This window comes from Sorex araneus, chromosome 6 (assembly GCF_027595985.1).
Source record: "Sorex araneus isolate mSorAra2 chromosome 6, mSorAra2.pri, whole genome shotgun sequence".
NCBI lineage: Eukaryota > Metazoa > Chordata > Mammalia > Eulipotyphla > Soricidae > Sorex > Sorex araneus.
In genome coordinates this window covers 22,087,760-22,109,229 of record NC_073307.1, presented here as the reverse complement: position 1 = coordinate 22,109,229, position 21,470 = coordinate 22,087,760, and the positions used below count along the sequence as shown (strand labels likewise).

Genomic DNA, 21,470 nt, shown 5'->3' with positions numbered 1-21,470 from the left:
CGCATGCCTCCATTGAAATTTCGCGTCGTGCAGTCTCGGGGGTGGAAAAAGCCAGTTGGTGCAGTGGGTCTCGAACACGCAGGTAATAGCCGCCTAGACATTTCCCGCCACCGACCGGGCCCCGAGAACAACGACCGGCGCCACGCGCGCGAGTGAGGTGCGCGGCCCGGAGGGGGAGGGGCCAGGCTCGCGCAGAAACGGGACCCGAGGGGGTGGGGGCGCGCTCTCTCGCGAGAGTGGGTTTGTTCTTGGGCTGCAGCCGCCGCTGCCACCTCTTAGCAGCGCCGTTGCTGCGGGGGATTGTGGGAGGCTCTGCGTCCCGCTCGCTGGGAGAGAGCTCGCTCTCCTTTCCCCGCTCCCTTTTTTCCTCAAGGTAGGCGTGATTCGGGTAAGACTCGGGGTGGGGAGGCCGGGGTTCTGGGCGTTCGCCGGGAAGAGGCGGCGGCGGCGGCGACGACCCGGGCCGTGGGGGAGCGGGCGGCGCGCCTTGCTCGCTCGCTCCCGCTCGTCGGCTCGGCCTCCCTCCGCGCTGCGTATGTGAGGCGCCTGATCGGCGGCCGCCATGTTAGGAGTGCAGGGGCGGCGCGACCAGACTCCTCGGGCGGCGGAGGTGAGCGGGCGCTGAGGGAGACACGCCGGCAGCCGCGGGCCCCGGGGAGCCCGGGTGCGGCGGGACCCCGCGGGGGCGCCGAGGGCAGCGGTCGGGCCTCGCTCGCCGCGTCCCGGGCTCGGTGTGGGCGGGGGCGGGACGCCGAGCCCGTTACACGCGGGCGGCTGCGCTCCGGGGAAGGGAGGAGCGCTCGAGGCCCGGGGGAGCGACCGTCCGCAGGGGGCCTGCCGTTTGGGGCGGCTGGCGAGGGTTCCGGAATCCCGGGCTCGTGGCAGCCTCGGTTTGTGTTGGCCCTTTCATCCACGTTGCGCCTGGAAATAATGCCTCAAAATGGAGGATTTTCGCAGCCTCCCGCGACGCGTCGCCGTCCACGCGCGGTTTCCTGGTGTCACGGCCTTCGCTGGGCTCCTCCGCCTTCGCTCCCGAGGCGCCCGGAGTCGCCCTGGCCGGAGACCCCCCACCCCCACCCCGCTGCGCGAGCCTGGTCGCCGCATCTCAGAAACAATCCCCCTCCCCCATGGCGCAAAAATGGCCGAAAAAAAAAAAAACACGAAACGTTAACGCTTGTTTTTCCCATTGCGCCGTGGATCAGCCCTTCGGCCCTGCGCTAGCGGGGCAGATTTGCTCGCGTTTCCGAGAGTTGCCTCACACGCCTTCCCTTTTTAATTGAAATGTTACCCGTCTAGGTGCCACTAGAGAGGATCGTGTGGTGAGGGACCTTCCGGTTTCCAGACAAAGGGTTGGAAGTACCATGTAGCCGCCGCATCGTTGTTCTTTTCAAGGCTAGAGCTGTGCCGAGTCCCGGGTTCCACGGGGCCTTTTCCCCCGTGCCCTGAGTGCTCATCCTGCTCGGGGGCCTTGTCCTTCGGGAATATTCCTACTGGATCAGTTACAGTTTTCCAGCCAGATATTTCTAGAACGGTTAATGGCGTTTCCGGTGTTTCTGGGTTTGGAATAATGCGAGTCGTGGATTTCACGGGTCGTGATCGCGATATTTGTATTGAGGCTGGTTTTTGCATGTTACGCCTTGGTTTAAGCTAGCTTTTTGTTTCTCTTAGGTTTTTTTTTTTTTAAGGTAGTCGGTAAAACTGGATTTTTTGGTTGTTGTTTTTTTTATTATTATTATTTTAAGGTAGTCGGTAAAACTGGTTTTCTCCCAGGCAAATTGAAACAGTCGATTTCGCGGGCAAAAATTAAGCTATTTTCATGTAAGTTTACAGTGGAATTTGTATTTGGTATCTCAGTGGCGCAGGCCCATCTACTAGGCTAGCGACGTAATTTTCAACGTCGGTGTGTGTTGGAAGTCAGGACGCCGAGGAAGAATTTTTTTGGAAAAATGCGGTGTCTTCCCCACTGGAATGTTTCTGCAAACATGACATTAAACACTTCAAATTGGTTATGTAAGATTTTTGGAGAAAGATATTCTATTGCAGTGTACTTTAAATTTCTTTGACTTTATGCATAGCATTATATGCTTATAACATTATAGTGTATACTTTTCCCATTTACCGTGGAAATTATCTTTGTACCTCCTTTCTCGGCTGTGCGTATCAAGTGTTTTTACATTGTCAGCCAATTAAGATTTACCCACTCTTGGTTTGTCCCTCTTAATAAATTATATTTAGAGACTACTAAAGTACTAAAGTAGTCTCTAAATATAATTTATTAAGCTTTTAGGAACTAACGTTATTACAAGTCCTTCACTGATCACTGAACTTTAACACATGAGACATTCAAGGGAGAAATTTACATAATTTTGAAAGTAAAAGTTCAGGTTCCTATTTCATTGAAGAGTTAAACCCAAGAAGGTGGTGATTATATGGTTAATCAGTGGCAATTCTGCAGATGTGTTCTAGAATGATTCGCCTTGATTCAGACTCTTTAAGTTGTAATAAATGGACTTGAAAATGGGAAGATTCTACTTTAAAGGTGCTAATGGAGTGTCAAGATTTGTATAAACAAATGTTAGTGACCTTTACCAAGTATAAAAATCTAAAAGATTGGACATGTGGAGATAAAATTATAGTGTAGCCACTTAAAAGGTTTTGGGTTTTTCTTTTTTTCTTAATTGAGACACCGTGGTTTACAAAGTTGTTTATAATAGAGTTGTATCAGGCATACAATGTTCCAACACCAATCCCACCAACTTCCCCATCCCTTTGCCAGTATCCCCAGGTCCCTTCTGGCCGCCCCCCCCCCCCAAGCCTGCCCCCATGACAGGCATGTAACACATTTTATATTACTTGCTCCAACAGAACCTAAAGGAATGGGGAAATGGATTTCTAAAAGTATTTATCAGAAAATAATAAAACTCGGTTTGTTGTGATTATTATGGTTGACCTTGACTAGATTAATAAATGTTAAAAAACAGCAATCAAAACAGTATTTTGGAGAAATGATGCATTATAACAATGGAAATTTATAAATTGGTAGGAATTTAAAACCAGTGGTGCCAAATATGGCAGTTTTTGATTTTGGGGGGAGGGGGTCGGGAGATCAGTGTTTGGGCCACACTTAGCGGTGCGTTCAGGGATCACTCCTGGCAAAGCTCCAAGGGACTATATGGGGTCTCAGGGATGCACCATCAAGGCAAGGATGCTAATTGCCTTCCTCTCTCCTGCCCCCATGGTTTTTGTTTTTGAAGGTAGAACTGTTTGGGGTTTTTTGTTTCTTGGAGGGGGGGGTGTATTTTATTAGTTGTTTTGTTTTGGGGGTGTTTTTTTGGTTGTTTTTTTTTTTGTAAATATTTAAAATGCAAAATTCCAACTTTATTTTTTAGTCTTAGGTATTGAGGGTGTTTGTGATAGAGGTAGATCAACTTCTTGGAGTCTATCACCACCATATACAAAGTGACACAAAGTAGAGATCATGTAAAATACCCAGTTAAGATGTTGATTAACGACAGAATGGTGAAGATTTTTTTAGAAAAATAATGACGTTGCCCTGTGTACAAGCCTCTAGGTTCTATCTGTTGGTTTGATCTAGTGCCACTTTCTCTCCCAGCCCTGGCTGCAAAATCAAAAGAGAAACATTAAAGTTGTCATCTTTAACCCTCTTGTTAATTAGGTTACAATAAGAGCTGCAGCCATTACCAATTTCAAGAATATTGAAAGGGAGAATTGGGAGGTGAGAGCTGTGGTACAGCAGGTAAGGCCCTTGGAAGCAGCCGACCTGGGTTCTATCAAGCAAAACCAGGAATAATTCTTAAATGCTGAGCCAGGATTTAGTGGTTGTGGCCCAAAGACCAATAAAAAAGAATTGAGTAAAGGTTTGTTAGCTGTTTTTAATCACATCTTTTATTTGTTTTTCCCCCTAATCGCATCTTTTAGTTACAAGTATGTTGGGTTGTTGAGATTATGCAGCGGGTAGGACTGGCATTGCATGCTACAAATTTGAGGGTCAGTCCCCGGCACCACATTTGATTACCTAAGCACCACCAGAATCAGGTATGGCCCCAAAACAATAGCAGAGAGTACTGTTTTTTATGTACCTCTCAGTATTGCATTAAAACTTTCCTAAACGTGATAAAAGGTTCTGACTGTACTTGACTGACTTAATGTTTGCTGTGGGCACTATTTAGGTTCATAGGTGAGGGGGTTAGAGTGGAAGAATTGTTAGAAATAGGTTAGCATTTCAAGGGTTATGGGGCACACCTGGGATGAAACCCAGAACCTCACATATGTGTTATTTCTACTCTTACTGATTATTATTATCTCCGGTCTTAGTTTACACTTTTAAGGAAATAATAGTGTTACAACACCTGGGGGGGGGGTCACACCCAGCGATGCTCAGGGAGTTACTCTTGTCTCTGAACTCAGGAATTACTCCTCCCGGTGCTCTGGGGACCATATGGGATGCGGGCAATCAAACCCGGGTCAGTCACTTGCAAGGCAAATACTTTACCTGCTGTACTATTGCTCTGGCCCCAGTTTTGAATATGTGTGTGCACGTGCGTGCTTTTTGGGTCATACCCAGCGATGCACAGGGGTCACTCCTGGCTCTCCATTCAGGAATTAGTCCTGGCTGTGCTCGGGGGACCATATGGGCATGCTGGGGATTGAACCCTGGTCTGCCTCATGCAAGGCAAACACCCTACCCACTGTGCTATCACTCCAGCTCACTCCAGCCCCCAGTTTTGAAATTCTTGATTAAAAATTTTATGGATTACTGGGCCAGAATAATAGTACAGTACTTTCCTTGCACATGGCTGACCCAGGTACTATCCCCCAGCATTCCATATGGACTTCCAAGCACTGCCAAGATTAAGTACTGAGCATTGTTGAGTGTGGCCCCAAGAGCATGGGGAGGGGGGTACTATAAGTTGAAAATAGAGCAGAGAGGGCCAGAGTGATGATAGTACAGCTGGTAGGGTTTTTCTTTACATTGTAGATGGCCCAGGTCCATCTACAGCATTCTGTATGGTTCCCTGAGCAGCCAGGAGTAAGTTTCTGAATCCAGACCAGGAGGCATCAGCCCTGAGCACCAATCCATGTGATCCAACCCCACACCTTGCCACTTCATCCCACTTCCCCCTGAAAAAAAAGAGTAAAGAGAAAAAGCCCAGTGATCTGAGAGAATTGTTTGTTAGACTTTATTTTTGGTTTTGGACAAGGTTTTGCCCTACTATTCATTTTTTTTTTTTTTTTTTTTTTTTTGCTTTTTGGGTCACACCCAGCGATGCTCAGGGGTTGCTCCTGGCTCTGCACTCAGGAATTACTCCTGGCAGTGCTTGGGGGACCATATGGGATGCCGGGGATCGAACCCAGGTCGGCCGCGTGCAAGGCAAACGCCCTACCCGCTGTGCTATCGCTCCGGCCCAGCCCTACTATTCTTTATAAGGTTTTTATTAGTGATTTTTAATATGCATAACTTTATGCATTTGACTTATGTCTCATATCAGGTTTTTTTAAAAATTCGGTTTGGTTTTCTTTAACTGAACTTGAAACAGTCCTTACAAATTCACTTGCAGGGGCTGGAGCAATAGCACAGCGGGTAGGGCATTTGCCTTGCACGCGGCTGAACCGGGTTCGATTCCCAGCATCCCATATGGCCCCTGAGCACCGTCAGGGGTAATTCCTGAGTGAGGAGGCAGGAGTGACTCCTGTGCATCGCCAGGTGTGACCCAAAAAGAAAGAAAGAAAAAAAAATTCACCTGCAGACTAGATACATTAATTTCATAGTGGTATCTATTGCATTGGAAATATAGTCTTAATTCACAGAGAAGTTTCCTTTTTGTGTTTTTGTTTTTGTTTTGTTTGTTTCGGGGCCATACTTAGCAGTACTCAGGGCTTATTCCTCGCTTTGCACTCAGGAAAATGACTGCATGCAATGCAAATACCTTCCCTTTCCAGCCTAGAAATTAGTTTTCAGAATAATGGGAACAGTACATTTTGGTTTTGTTTGGGACTATACCGGTGAGACTCAGGTTTTAGGACTCTGTGGTCAGGGATCATGCCTTCAGGGATCAAGGGACCACGTTGGATGCCAGGCATTGAAACCTGCTCTGCCATGTGCTTGGCAAACAATCTCAACCTCTCCAGCCCCTGCCACCGGGTCTTATTTTGTTGTGTTTTCTATTTGTTTCTGAGATGTACTGCTGGTAAAAGCACTTTACTTAAGCCCCGGAATATGAAAACCATTCCAGGGCTTAATAGAAATCCTTCTAAGTAAAGTTTTCTGTTTTGACTGTTGAAGGCACTGTGCAAAACACTCTGTTATCACTAGCCTAAGGACCAAGAAGTGGGCTGGAAGCTGATTCCAGGTCTATAAAATGGACTAAAGGCAATAGTCTTAAAAGCACTTAAATTTTTTGTGTGGCGCCCAAAGTACATTTTTTTTTTAAAATCAGTGCTTTCAGTTTTCCTATTGTATAATATGAAGTATATTTTTTTTGTAAGGAACTATAATAGGGCTGGGACTTTAATTCCGAAGGGATTTGCTATTTAAATTAATTAGCCATTTGTTTTCTTTTTTGAGGCTTTTAAGTCACTCAAAGCTATGCCATAATGAGGTGAAATTATGGCATTGAAGTACACAGATTCAGTGTTTTAAGAGGCGCAGGCTCTAAATAAAAGTTGATTAGATTGGGGCCAGAACAATAATAGAGCAGGTTAGAATGCTTGCTTGCCTTGTACATAGCTGACCGGGTTCAGTCCCCACTATCCATATAGTCCCCTATGCCCAGGTAAGTGTAATTCCTGAATGTGGAGCCAAGAATAACCTCATGAGCATCACAGGGTGTTGCCCACCCCTTCCCCTCAAAAAAAGTTGCTTCAGTATAATAGTTTTGTCGGAGGTGGTTTTGGGTCATACCCACTGGTGGTTAGGGCTTTGTCTTGTTGAGGCTTGGGAGACCATATGGAGTGTCGGGGATCAAACCCTCGTTGGACACGTACATGGCAAGCACCCTACCTACTATACCATCACTCTTGCTCCAGATACAATAATTTTTTTTGGGGGGGGGTCACACCTGGCGTTGCGCAGGGTTACTCCTGGCTCATGCACTCAGGAATCACTCCTGGCAGTGCTCAGGGGACCATATGAGATGCTGGGAATCGAACCCGGGTTGTCTGCATGCAAGGCAAATGCCCTGCCCACTGTGCTATCACTACAGCCCCTCCAGATACAATAATTTTTTAATCAAAACTAAATTTAGGAAATATACTGGTGGCATAAAGAATTACTAAATTAAAAGCATCGTTTTTAAATTTAGTGTGAAACGTTTAACCTGGCAATAATAAAGTTCTTGGTTTAAAGGTTCTTAGCACAAGATGTAAATGAATGACAAAAATTTAAACTGCCCTCTCTCCAAAAGATGCTTCCTAACCATTTGGCATATTTTCACATGAATAAGTGATACACAATAACACTGGTCTTTTATCTTTGCTTTTTTTTTGGGGGGGGTCACACCCAGCGATGCTCAGGGGTTACTCATGACTTTGCACTCAGGAATTACTCCTGGCAGTGCTTGGGGGACCATATGGGATGCCGGGGATCGAACCCGGGTCGGCCTCGTGCAAGGCAAACGCCCTACCCGCTGTGCTATTGCTCTGGCCCCTGGTCTTTTATCTTTGATGAAAATGATTCTGAAGATTCTTTTCCACCCTTTTAACTTGAGACAATAATACATTTTCTCCCCTCCTCCCCCCCCCAGTTTTGGGGTCACACCTGGCTCTACTCAGGGATTACTCCTGTCAGTGCTCAGAGGACCATAGGAGATTCTGGGGATCTAATCATGTGCAAGGCAAGCACCCTGCCTCCTATATACTATTGCTTTAGCTCTAATATTTTGTTTATTATTGGAGAAAATAAAGATCAGGTAGGACCAGAATGATAGTACAGGGATTTAGGCACTGACCTTGGTTTAACACCTCCACCCCAGCATTGCATAAGGTCCCTGAAACAGTGCCAGGAGTAAACGTTGAGTGCTCTTGTGTGTCGGGGCCCTGCCTCCCTCCCCGCCCCCCTTAGCCCCCCAAAAATTAGCTAGCCTGTCACAGAATGGGGGCAGTTGAGTATTTTTTTGTTTTGCTTTGTTTTTTCGACTGTGTTCTGGGCTGTTCAAGTCTTTCTCCTGACTGTACAGGCATCACTCCTGGTGGCACCATTTGTGGTGCCAGGATGAAACCCTGGTTGTGTACAAGGTAAACACCTTAACTTGCTGTGCTATTTCTGTGACTGTTGAGTATTGCTAATTGAAATTTAATTTTACGTTACTCAGTTATTAAGGTAATTGGTAGCATTAATCTATATACATCATGAGTTAGGTTTAAGTTGAATTCAGTTATTTGTCTATGAAGATGAGTTTTACACCTGATCATTAATAATTTGAATATCAGGATTGAAGTGATAGTATAGTAGGTATGGGTTTTTTGCCTTGCATCTGGCCAACCCAGGTTTTCTCCCTGGAACTGCATGTGGTCCCCCAACACCGTGGTATGATCCCTAAATGCAGAGCCAGTAGTAAGGCCTGAACACAGCCAAGTGTGGCCCAAAAACAAACAAATTATTCTTTTTGTAAGTTGTAGTAAAGAGCATTTGTTAAGCTTAATTATGGATCTCCTTTCCTAATGTTTCCTTGTGAATGGGGGTACTTTAGAAGTGAAGGGTTCTGCGTTAGATTTTATTATATTAAAAAATCACTGGTTTTCTTCTGGTGAGTGTACACCCTGAGGTGCTCAGTGCTTTATCCTGCTCAGAGTTTATACACAGTGGGGTTGGTGGGACCATTTTGGGTGCCAGGGATCACACCAGGATCAGCTAGGTATCAGCATGACCCATACCCACTATATCTCTCTGATTCATGTGTGAAGAATTTTAGGACCTGTGGGTATAGCTCAATAAAAGAATGTGTGTTTTACGTGTATAGGGGTTCTGGTTTTTATACCAAGCATCTTCCCCCAAAAAAAGATAGTTTCATTGGGTTAGGTGGACTTGGTTGTTTGGTACTAGTCTATAGTTATTTCAGAGAAACAAACCACTTTCAAACAATTACCCTCTAGCTTTACGTACTGTAAAAAGTCAGTTTATTAAAGGTAGGGGTAGAAAAAGTTTATAATCTGTTTAAAAATATTCAGTAATTTATTGAATGTCTGGTTGTATGTATGTATTTATTTATTTGGTTTTTTGGGTCACACCCAGCGATGCACAGGAGTTACTCCTGACTCTGCACTCAGGAATTACCCCTGGCACTGCTCAGGGGACCATATGGGATGCTGGGAATCGAACCCAGGTCGGCTGCATGCAAGGCGAACACCCTACCTGCTCTGCTTTTGCTCCAGCCCTGGGGTTGTATTAATTTAGGTCTTGAAGAAATGAACCTTTCAAATGACTTATTTCATCATTGCCCAAATATATCAAAGGAACTGTTTTCTTTCAACAATGCTGTGTTTGATTTCACTCAATTTTATTGTAATAAAATTTTTTAAATCTTGTTTGGTCATTTGTGTTTCAGTTAAAACTTGATTTTTGTAATAAATACTCATGTCTTTGTGTGAGGCTGAATTTTAAGTTGAAACTCTTGAGTAAGGAAATTTGTCAAGGAATTCATGTTGTCTTTGCTGTTACCCATTTTCTGTTTTTGTCTTAAGGTTATCGTCTTTTGCTTTTCAATCTTTTGTTCTTGCAGACCTACCATTTTTCATATATGCTACAAAGAAAAGTGATTGAGATCTCTATATTTGCTTGAAATACTATTGATTTAAATTTTTTACAAGCAATCAAATTAACATATAATTTGAGGGGAAATTCCAAGTTTTTCCAAAGACTGCCTTTGCAGTAATACAAAGCTTTGGCTATGATATGAAGTACAAAGCTGCAGTAAATATCCTAATACTTTGAGATACTGAAAAACCCTCAAGTTTTGATTTGTAAAGATAAAAAATATTCATGAAAACATAGAGGGTTTTATCAGTTGGCACTGTATTTCAGTTGCCATTCTAATTCTATGTGGCATTTGTAAGATTATATCAGAGGTACTTTCATCTAAATTACTTGTTACTCTTGTCTTTATAAATCTTATTTTAAAACCTAGTTATAGTTTACACAGTAGGTCTCATCTAAAACTAGTTTCTTTCGTGTCCTTTTTCAAATTCATCTTTCTTGGTGTGCAAAAACATCTGTAATTCCAGTCACTCCAATAGCATTTCTGTGTCTTTTTAACTTTGTTACATCTTTTGTAAGTCTCAGTCTTGCCTGCAACTTCTAAGAACTACTTTTCTCTACCATTTTATTGGTCCCAGTGTTTTCTTGCTTTAATCTATCATTGGTGGAGTTGCTCCTATAATAGACTTGTTGGACTGAAAACTGCCTCGTTTTCTCTAAACAAAGTTTATTAATATATTACACTGTTGGTACTTAGGTGTGTGGGAATCAAAAGTATTAAACTTAATAGCCCAAAGCCTTCTAATAGAATTCTGTAGCAAATGGTTAAAGACTTAATTCTACTCTGTGTGGTTGTGGTTATAAAAATTTTTTCACTAAGGACATTGTTTATGTACATCATTAATTAATATTTTATGAGAATCATGGAAATGCTTCCCAAATTCTTACATAACTTTTTCTGGGTTAAAGTGGTAGTGATTTAAATAAAGAAAAATAAGTTCATCTAGAATTATATCTTGGACAATGGTATTTAAATTTTCCAGGTGATTGGGCTATTCTTGTGAAGAGTTGACAGAAATCTATATGAGCAAGATCTCATTTGCGTTTTTACCTGTTTGGAGTTCTAGGGGTGCTGTAACCCTGGGCATTAAATGAGTGCTGATGGATGCTCACTTGGGGAGTTCACCTCTTTAAATCGCCTGTGCTTTCTGTATCTGGGTATTTTCTTAGAAGGTCTCCTAGATCTATAGTGACCATACTTAGTTTTCCTTACCTTGTAAAATTAGGATTAAAAGAAGTACTGCCTAATATAGTCCAGACTGCAAGAAGGCAGTTAGTGTATAGCTTAAATTTGAGCAAAAATCCCTAGTCTGTAAAGTCACTTAATTTTCTTCACATCTGTCTTCACCTCGAAATGATTTTGTTGCATAAAGGTCTCAGCTACTGTGTTTGGTCTTAGGTCTTTTACGAGGTACTTGACACTTATGCTTCATTTACTTGTGATTTTACTTGGTTCTTTCTGATAGTGATACTAGGTCTCATTTTCTAAAGCAGAGTACAACTGACTCATCTTTGACTTGCTGACCTTGATTTTTTGTTTGTTTTTAGTCTTCTCCTGGAACTCAAGCATCATACTATAGGGTGTATTTTTATTCTTCCAAAAGAAGAGACCCATCTATATATTTTTATTGAAATTTTGATATACTCAAACTTTAATCCTTCAATTGAAATGTTTTTAAATTCAATAAGGAATTCCCTTTAGTAAACTTTAGCATAAAAGACTGCTTTTTAAATACCATATGCAGGCTCTGCATACATCCAGAATCTATTTAAGATATTTAATAAATTCCTTGTAAGTTTGAGATCTTAAATTGTTTTTTTTAATCAACATGATGCATAAGTTTTTTTTCTAAAAAAAAACGGCATCTACTTAAAGGGATTTATGACTAAAATTGCTTATTTTTCTACAGAGTTGTCTGCTGGTTCTCAGCTTGAAGAAGATTCTACAGTCCTTATTGATCCTTTTTCTTGGCGTTACCATTTTTTGAAGCAAAGTTAATTTAGTTTTCTAGTTTAAGCTTTCTTTTTGGCCATCTTTTAAAAAAATTTTTTAATCTCTAAACTAGACAAGATATAGTTCTACAATGTCCAAGTCATTCCAGCAGTCATCTCTCGGTAGGGACTCGCAGGGTCATGGGCGTGACCTGTCTGCAGCAGGAATAGGCCTTCTTGCTGCTGCTACCCAGTCTTTAAGTATGCCAGCATCTCTTGGAAGGATGAACCAGGGTACTGCACGCCTTGCTAGCTTAATGAATCTTGGAATGAGTTCTTCATTGAATCAACAAGGAGCTCATAGTGCACTGTCTTCTGCTAGTACTTCTTCCCATAATTTGCAGTCTATATTTAACATTGGAAGTAGAGGTCCACTCCCTTTGTCTTCTCAACACCGTGGAGATGCAGACCAGGCCAGTAACATTTTGGCCAGCTTTGGTCTGTCGGCTAGAGACTTAGATGAACTGAGTCGTTATCCAGAGGACAAGATAACTCCTGAGAATTTGCCCCAAATCCTTCTACAGCTTAAAAGGAGGAGAACTGAAGAAGGCCCTACATTGAGTTATGGTAGAGATGGCAGATCTGCTGCACGGGAGCCACCATACAGAGTACCTAGGGATGATTGGGAAGAAAAAAGGCACTTTAGAAGAGATAGTTTTGATGATCGTGGTCCTAGTCTCAACCCAGTGCTTGATTATGACCATGGAAGTCGTTCTCAAGAATCTGGTTATTATGACAGAATGGATTATGAAGATGACAGATTAAGAGATGGAGAAAGGTGTAGGGATGATTCTTTTTTTGGTGAGACCTCGCATAACTATCATAAATTTGACAGTGAGTATGAGAGAATGGGACGTGGTCCTGGCCCCTTACAAGAGAGATCTCTCTTTGAGAAAAAGAGGGGCGCTCCTCCAAGTAGCAATATTGAAGACTTCCATGGACTCTTACCGAAGGGTTATCCCCATCTGTGCTCTATATGTGATTTGCCAGTTCATTCTAATAAGGTGAGTTAATGCAACAGATACTTCTAATTTCTTTTACATTGTAGTACCTATTCTGTATTTACCTATATCTTTTACTCTAATTCTGTAGTCTGATGACACTGAGTTGATCGAGAATTTTATACTTTTCGAATACTTTATTTGGAAGGTAATTGTTTTGAGCATTTTAAACCAGGGCTTTACATTAATACAATCTGCCTAGATTACTTCTGGCCACAAAGCTATCATCCACTGAGATTATCTTGTTGGTTTTTTGGCATCAATATGTTCTTCTTAATCATATTTAAGCAGTATTTTTGTCTGCTTTGTTGAATTGTTTTAAGTAATTTTTTTATTTTTTGCAGTTGATGTGCTATGCCATTCAGGATGCTAGATTTCAGCTCTCCCATCTGTCTTGATTGCTGATTTGTATGTAGTTAAGATGCATTCTTGAACAATTCTCTTTTTTTTCCTTATCTGTGGCTACAGGGAAAGAGTTAATGTAGAGCCCTGGTGTTTGTTTTAGTATGTTTCATATTTTAGGTTAGTTCATTCTTCCTTTTTTAATTTCCCTTTAACACAAACTCTCATACTACGGAATTTTTCATCATTTTTTTTCTCCTTTTCCACAACTTTCTTAAACATACTTCAAAATTCACTTTTTATTATCCCATATTGCATCTTTCCCTCTAGAGACTTGGAAAAATCAGCTACCACAATATCCTGTTCTGTGTTCCTTGTAAGCATTCTTTTTCTGATTAGGCTTAGACATCTGGTATAATCAGTCGTGAAAAGAGTAAACCAAAAAAAAACAAACAAAAAAATCCACTTAATTCTCCTTTGCTTTAATTACACATCTGGTAAAATGAGGACTTTTTCAAAATGCCCTTTAAATATGTCCTTTCTCTTTCAGTATTTTCAGTGATCATTCTCACTGAATTTTTTTAGTATACAGTGCAGTTGACTTAAAGTCAGCATTATAGCACTTAGCTAACTTGATCTATTATAACACTCTGACCATTTTTCCTGGTGTGCTGTGTATAGTTATTATACTTAACAGAAACATATTACTACCATGAGATGATGGAGTAGTTACTGTCACAGGGATTTTTCTTGACGGTAACATCTGGAGGATTTTCTTTTTATATCCCTTTTGTTTTTAATGTTCTGTTTTAAAGTTACTACCAGTCATTCCCTTTTCTATTTGGAGCTCAGTGTTTTTGTCTCAGGTAATTGAGAGAAGAGACATTATTTGAATTTCCAGAGCACTTTGAAAACTGACTTTAAGAAGTAATTCTGAGGCCAGAGAGATAGTACAAAAGGTAGGTGCTTGCCCTGCACATAGCTGACCCTGGGTTCAAGCCCTAGGAACCAGTATGGTTCCCTGAGCACCACCAGGTATGGCTCCCAAACCACCCAAAATAAAAGACAATTCTTAGCTAAATATATAAGTATTTCTACAAACAAAACCCTTTGAATTAACATTGTAAGCCTGTACTTACAAATAATGTTAATCTTTAATCCATGCCCAAAGTATAAATTTAGCCTCAAATGAAAAATTTTGGGTTATAGGTTAAATTAAGATTGGTTGGACTCACATCCTGCAATGTATCAGAGGTCTGTATCCAGACCTCTGACATGCAAAACATGAACTTGGCCTGTTTGAGGTCCTCTATTTCACCCTTTATATTAATTTTAATTTAAGAAGTAGAACCCCAAACTCAAAAGGTAGGACAATTTGGTAGGTATTTTTTTATGATGTTGTTTTCTTTCTTTTTCTTTTTTTCCAAATTGATTGGATATACTGTCTCATCAAATCTAGTCTAGTTCAAAACCTTAAGTCAGTCTTATGTCTGGTTGTGAGTTGACTTAATGAAAGTTGTATTAAGCTTTAGTGACTCACAATTTTTGTTATTCTTGTTTTCAGAAATAATATTGACCAGTGTTCTCAGATAAAGATCTCTAAATTCTAAGGAAATAGTGTCTCAAATGAAAGTGATTCTACAGGACTTAAGTTCTTTGCTGTCGCAGTCATCTTAATTCAAAAGCTACTGTTAAATCTTCTTGCTCTGACTTTATAAACAGTAATTTAACCTTGCTGCTTGCACATTTCAGAAAACTGATTCAGTAAAGGAACGCAGAAGGAAACAGGATTTTAATCAGAACAGTTTCTAATTTTATATGATTCTTTCCTCCCTAAATTTTGCTACCTTCTAGTTCCTGAAGAGCACTATTAATTAATAAATAGTAAATGGAACTAAATAAAAAGCTTAAACATTTGATGAAACTTTGGATTCAAGAGTAAGATTGCACTACCCTACTACAAGAGGTACTTTTAACCTGTAAAAATATATAGGCCTTAGCTATTTTTTAAATTTTATTACAATATTTGGAACATGAAAAATTGTTTTTGGAGCAACTTTGATTATTTACAACATTATGGTATTTGTAATTTGAACCAATTCTAAGAAGTTTGAACACCTAGATTCTCTTAATGTATTCTAGTTTTCTTATCACAGCTGATACTGGTAGGGGGGAATCTACATTGTTGAAAAAGTAAATAATCACTTTTAGCAGTGTTCTTTCTTATTTTATGACTGATAGAAACAATGACTAGAGAAAAATTCTTGTGACATTAGATAAATGAAAAAAATTTAAACATTTCATCCTGCTCTCTGGTATTGCTGCATAACTTGGAAAATCTGTTCTTTTCACTTAGTGGTAATAATGTTTATCAGCTTTACATGATCAGAACTTCTTCTTACTATGCAAACAGAAACTTCTAGGTGAAAGACATCTAGTTTGTCATCATTATTTTTGATTAGTGACTTTCAGATATGGTGTTGCTTTTCTTTCAAGGTCATTTTAGCATGTCGAGTTGCTTTTCTACACAACCTCAAACTTCCCTCAAATTCTTTCATTTAAAAGAAAATTGCCCACTACTGCCCTTTCACTGTCTTGTCACTTGTCATATTTTTTTCTTTGAGTATTATTCTAGAAGCCCATAAGTTATTCTTTATTCTGCCATTCCAGAAGTACTTCTCCAAATTATCCTTCCTTTATTAGATGTCTCAAAGACATCAAGGTGAATATATTTTTCTTAAGGAACTTCTGAATTCAGAAAGTGAATTCATATTCTTTTTTAAAACACTTTTTTGGCCCTTAGTCCTCACCTTAAAACAAAAACTATAAAAGAACAAATGGGGTAGTGCAGATTAGATTAATGGGTGTATTTGGCGGTGTATAACTGATTCTTTAATGATCTTGACCTTCTTTTGTAGTACTTTGAAAGACCAGCCACACTTGTACCCTACCTAAATAAGACATTTAAAAAGCATAGAGGGAACCCTTTCTATCTTCTATGAACTAGAAATATGCTTAATAGGATAACTTTTTATTCCTCACCCAAGAGACTACTTCTCAAGGATTATTTTTAATTGAAAACACAAAAATTTTACTTGAAATTCTGATAAAGTACTTATTTAATCCCTCTTCTGAATTTGTGAACTTTACCTGTAGCACCTCTTGCAGCCATTTTAAAAGTGATCTCCAACACATCAGTGGTCTATGCTTTGCAAGTATAAATTCATGTCCCAGATTTTAGGCCCAGCTGGAGAGATTTCTAGTACCTTAACTATAAACCCTTTATCTTAAAAAGATGATGCTACTTTGAGAGCTAGTTATCCCAGGTTCTGAGAATTAATCATTCTGTTTGGATGTGCTCCATCTTAGTTCTTTCATTGAGATTTTAGTTAATTAGGGCATGGAATGTGTGTAACTACTGAAAAAGAATTTTTTTTGGGGGGGGGTGTTGGACCTCTCTAGTACTGCTCAGGGGGTCCAGGGGCCACACCCTGCATTGCTTAGTGGGTGCTTGTGGTATGGGAGATCAAACTTGGGCCCCTCGCATGCCAGGTTTCAGCTCCAGCCCTTTGAACTCCTAGCTCCTAAACCAGTTTTTTGTTTTTATTAGAATCCCTCTTATAAAATACCAGATACCAACTAAAAGTTTTCCCAAAGGTCTTGTAATTTTGTTTAGTTTTATATAATATACACCCTTTTTAAGAAAAATAACTCCATGGTTTGTGAGGGGTTTTGTTTTGGTTGTTTTGGGGGTTTTTGGTTTTTGGTTTGGGGCCACATTATGGGGTGCTTAGGGCTTACTGCTGGCTCTACACTCAGGGATCACTCCTTGCAGGGCTTGGGGGAACCATATGGGATGCTAGGGATCAAACGCAGGTCTGTCATGTACAAGGCCAGCACCCTACCCACTCTGTTTAATCTCTCTAGCCCCAACCTGTCCATGTTTTTTACTGGGGATATAATTGTATTAGGTAGTGTGGGTGTTTAAAAAGTGTGGCTCAATTTGTGTGAATTTGTAGAACAATACACCTAAAACAGGAATTACTAATAAGGAGGTTTTAGAAGCACTGTGATAATAGCTTACTCTTGGGTTGGGAAGATGGATCAAATGATTAGAGCACATGCTTTTCATGTGGAAGCCCAAAGAACCTGGCATTGCATGGCCCCCTGAAAATTATTGAACAAAACCATACCCCTCATACGTGAGTAGCCCCCAGCTCTATTTAGTGTGACCTCAAAGCCAAAAATATATAAAATTTGAAAAATTTAGCTCATCTGTCTGTTCCTAGCAGTGTGCTGCTAAGTAATTTACCCTTTACTTGCATTCACTTTCTGTAAAGCTCTAGGAAAATACTGAATTGCAGTTAATTTAAATAAGTTGTTCCAAATACAGAACCTACCTTTCCTAAATTTTCTGTTTCAGATAGCAATCATTCACATGTGGATTTTTTTCCCCAGAGTGAGTTCATTTGCTTAAAATAAGAAAAATTTATTCTTTCAAAGTTAACCTCTAAGAAGTTAATACAAATGAAATATAATGCATTCCTCCCATAAGTGTGGAATCCTGCATTCCTAACATTTGCTTTTTCATTTCGGGAAAATGGGAGCCCAGTTTTTTGATAAATGGGGAATAGTCTTTATAAAAGCTATTCCTATTGAATCATTTTCTCATGGCTGCAGTACATTTGGGACACACTTCAGAGGCTGCATGAAATTAAAGATTCTGTTATTTTAACTAATTGTTTGCAAGTATGTTTTCCTAGAAAAGTAGATGTAAATAGGGATGTCTCATCATTTAATGTGCTATAAGAAAGCAATTTAATAGTGTACAGGAATCAATTTGGCCCACAGAAATTACTATTTTGATCTTTAATAATTTTATCATTTCCCTGTCAGGTCTATTAGTAAATTAATTAAGTTAATCAGTTTTTCCAAGAGTGTGCATTGCGTATTTGAGGGCAGGATCAAGCTACAAGGATCAGAAATGGATTAAAATTAATTCAATATGATCAGTGAATGGGCAGTGTTGGTACATACAGCCTATGATGTTGCACATATATTAGTGTCCTGGAGGTTTTATGACTCAGATAAAAATATTTTAGTTTTATTTTGTTAATTCTACTAATTTACTTTGCTGCAGGAGTGGAGTCAACATATCAATGGAGCAAGTCACAGTCGTCGATGCCAGCTTCTTCTTGAAATGTAGGAGTTTGAAATACTTTTAAAGCATCCTTAACGTGACTCAAGCAGCCATTGATTGGTTTGGGGGAATTCATCATTTAATTGTAATATTCACATAGTTAATTATTATTGCAGAGTTACTCTCCAGGCAGTCCTAATTATAAAACAATATTAGGTCTGAAGTTTTAGGTGGAATTTGTATGTAGTGATTGAGTTACTTTATAGATTATTACATGGTAGGGTAAATACTGGCTCCTAATACAAATTGAAAGAACTTATACTAGTTTAAAGATAGTCTTTTTATGGAATAGATTATTTGTAGAATTTTCATAAACAATACATGGCTCTAAAAATCTACAATATACAGAAAGTGGGAGCAGGCATTTGAAATTAGAGATAAACAGGACTGGAGAGATGGTTTAGTAATTAAGGCCCTTGGCTTGTAGTAGTCCAACCCAGCTTTGTTCCTAAAACAACCCACCAACCCCTTATGGTTCGCAAATACTACTGAACCAGGAGGAAACCCTGAGCACAACTTTGTATGTCCCACCACTATCCCCGCCCCCTTCCCGTCAAAAAGGTTAGAGGTCATCAAAGAAAATCCTTCTAGATAAAATTTTTTCTTTTAAAACAACTTTGTTTTTATATTTGTATTTAAAGATACTTAAAAAAAATAAAGATACTTAAAAGCAAAATATTTAGCTTTGCTTTTAAAATACCTATGTAGAGGGTCAGAGCAATAGTTCAGCAGGTAAGGCATTTGCCTTGCATGTGGCTGTCCAGGGTTTGATCCCCAGCACCCTATATGGTCTCCCTAGCCCCTCCAGGAGTGATCCTTGAACACAGAGCCTAAGTAAACCCTGAGTGCTACCAGGTGTGACCCCAAAACTGAAAACAAAATCTTTGATCTTTTGAGTTTGAATTTAGATGAGAATACAATTGTATTTCTCAAGAATCTCTGCCTAAGCAGCATACAGTATCTATCCATTTTTTACTGGAGTGACAATTTTCACAAATACTTGAAGTCAAGCATTTGATGGAGCACTATTGGAAATATAATTTCCAGAGATGTAGATTAGTAGTTGAATACATGTTTCTCTGGTCTGAGTTTGGTCTTAGGCACACACACACACACACACACACACAAAATACTACTAAAATCCAGTTCTGCTCTTGATACTTAAGATTGAGGAAGAACTTGTCATTGGTAGTCAAATGTAGAAGAAATAATCACAATATAAATTTTTTAAGTATACAGAACAAGTCTATGCTCTTTAACTTGAAATTATGGAATATTTCTTTGGAAGTATATGATGTGCTTTATACTAATACTTCTAACATTTAGATTCACATACTTAATTCACTGCTTAATAATCTATTATTGTTTTAAAGGCCAAACAAGCCTACACTGTAAAGAACAGTTTTATTTTAAAGTTAATTTTCTGGTCTTTTTAAAGCTACCCAGAGTGGAATCCTGACAATGATACAGGACACACAATGTAAGTTAAAAATTTTAAGCTATTGTTTGTAATGAAGATGAATGTAAGGACTACAGGTTAAAAATTAAACATCTTAAAGATGCTTCTTTAATTTTAATGAAAGAATGGGTCAGGGGCTTAAGAGACAGTACAGCGGGGAAGGCATTTGCTTGCTTTGCATGTGGCAAATCCTGGTTCTATTCCTGGCATCCCATATGGTCGCCTGAGCCCACCAGGAGTGATTCCTGAGTGCAAAGCCAGGAGTAACCCCTGAGCACTACTGAATGTGGCACAAACCTACTCCTCCACTTCCCCGCCCCCTCCCCTCCCCCAAGAAAACCAAAATTGGTTAAGGAACTTTTTTTTAACAATGGTAATAATTCCTTTTACTATTTCACATTTTCCCTAGTTCCCTATTTGCCTTCGGGTATCAGAATAATCATAAGGAGGGGGCATTTTTTAACAGTAAGGCTTAATTTTTTTTTCTTTAGCATGCTTTATATTTTATGTCTTTATATTACTAGGGGCGATCCATTCATGTTGCAGCAATCCACAAACCCAGCACCAGGAATTCTGGGACCTCCGCCTCCCTCATTTCATCTTGGAGGACCAGCAGTTGGACCAAGAGGAAATTTGGGTGATTATAAAATTTATTACCTTTACCATAAAAAAAAGTCAGTGATATAGGGGAAAAAATTGAAATATTATTTGAAGGTAATATTTAATAGGGACTTGGTACAATACTTGTAATCTGTCATTTATATCTGAGAATATACTCCACACAACCCCTTGTTTTTTTTGTATTTGTTTAAAGTAGCCTATTTAAGAAAACATGAAAATATATTTTCAGGAAATAGTTTTAAAATAAAATACTTTTTACCCAAAAAGGTGCTGGAAATGGAAATCTACAAGGACCAAGACACATGCAAAAAGGCAGAGTGGTCAGTGATACAGCTCTTTATTTTATGGTCTTTGCTCTTTTGGTGGATGTGAACTGAATTAAATCTGTTACAGTTGAATCTCTTGTCCTTTGTGAAGTAAACCGATGTTAATTATAGTGGGGAGGGGAGTGTATGGAGAGGGAGAAAGTAATTTTAATACACACTTGGAGACTTGGAAGCTTACCTTGAGCTTAAGAACATTTCATCCCAGTTACATACACAATATTTTAAGTAGGGAATGCTGGGAGGGCTTGCAGTTTTCTTAGAGGAACGTTGACACTGGTGATAGATGTAGTGTTGGAAAACTATTCCTGGAATTCTATATAATGTTCAGTATTGGAAATGACGGTGATTAAAGAAAAACTGGAAGGAAGGCGATCAGAATATAGAAGTTAAGGTTCTTGATTTCAATGCAGCTGACTCAGTTTGATCCTGGCACTGTATTTTTCCCCAAGCACTGCAAGGAGTAATGAGTGATTCCTGAGTAGACACTTACCTCAATATAACCTCTTCCCCTTAAATAAAACTTGGAAGAAAAATTTTGGGGGGTTGAGGGGCAATCAGTATAGAGAGGCCAAGAGGGTATACAGTTTGATACTGCTTGTAAACCCACATAGCTCACATGTATAGTTATGTTTGGGACCACACCCAGCAGAACTCACAGATAACTCCTGCAGTGTGAAGAACATGACATGTGTGTGCACACACTCATCTTACCATATGTGTTTTGTTTGGGACCACACCAGCAGACCTCAAACATAAT

General features: G+C 39.8%; 1 protein-coding gene across 5 annotated transcripts in view; it reads left to right on the top strand.

Annotated features, from left to right (window-relative positions):
* Positions 1-240: 240 nt before the first annotated feature.
* MATR3 (matrin 3) overlaps positions 241-21,470 on the top strand; it is a 33,947-nt gene continuing 12,717 nt past the window's right edge. Inside the window, exons 1-6 of one of the 5 annotated variants that reach the window (XM_004609910.3) lie at positions 241-373; positions 11,683-12,768; positions 18,248-18,309; positions 19,746-19,787; positions 20,291-20,403; positions 20,655-20,707. In XM_004609910.3, the coding sequence (XP_004609967.1) occupies positions 11,857-12,768; positions 18,248-18,309; positions 19,746-19,787; positions 20,291-20,403; positions 20,655-20,707 (1,182 nt within the window). In that variant the 5' untranslated portion in view covers positions 241-373; positions 11,683-11,856. The other 4 variants (XM_004609911.3, XM_004609912.2, XM_055141249.1 and 1 more) reach the window with 4 other exon arrangements.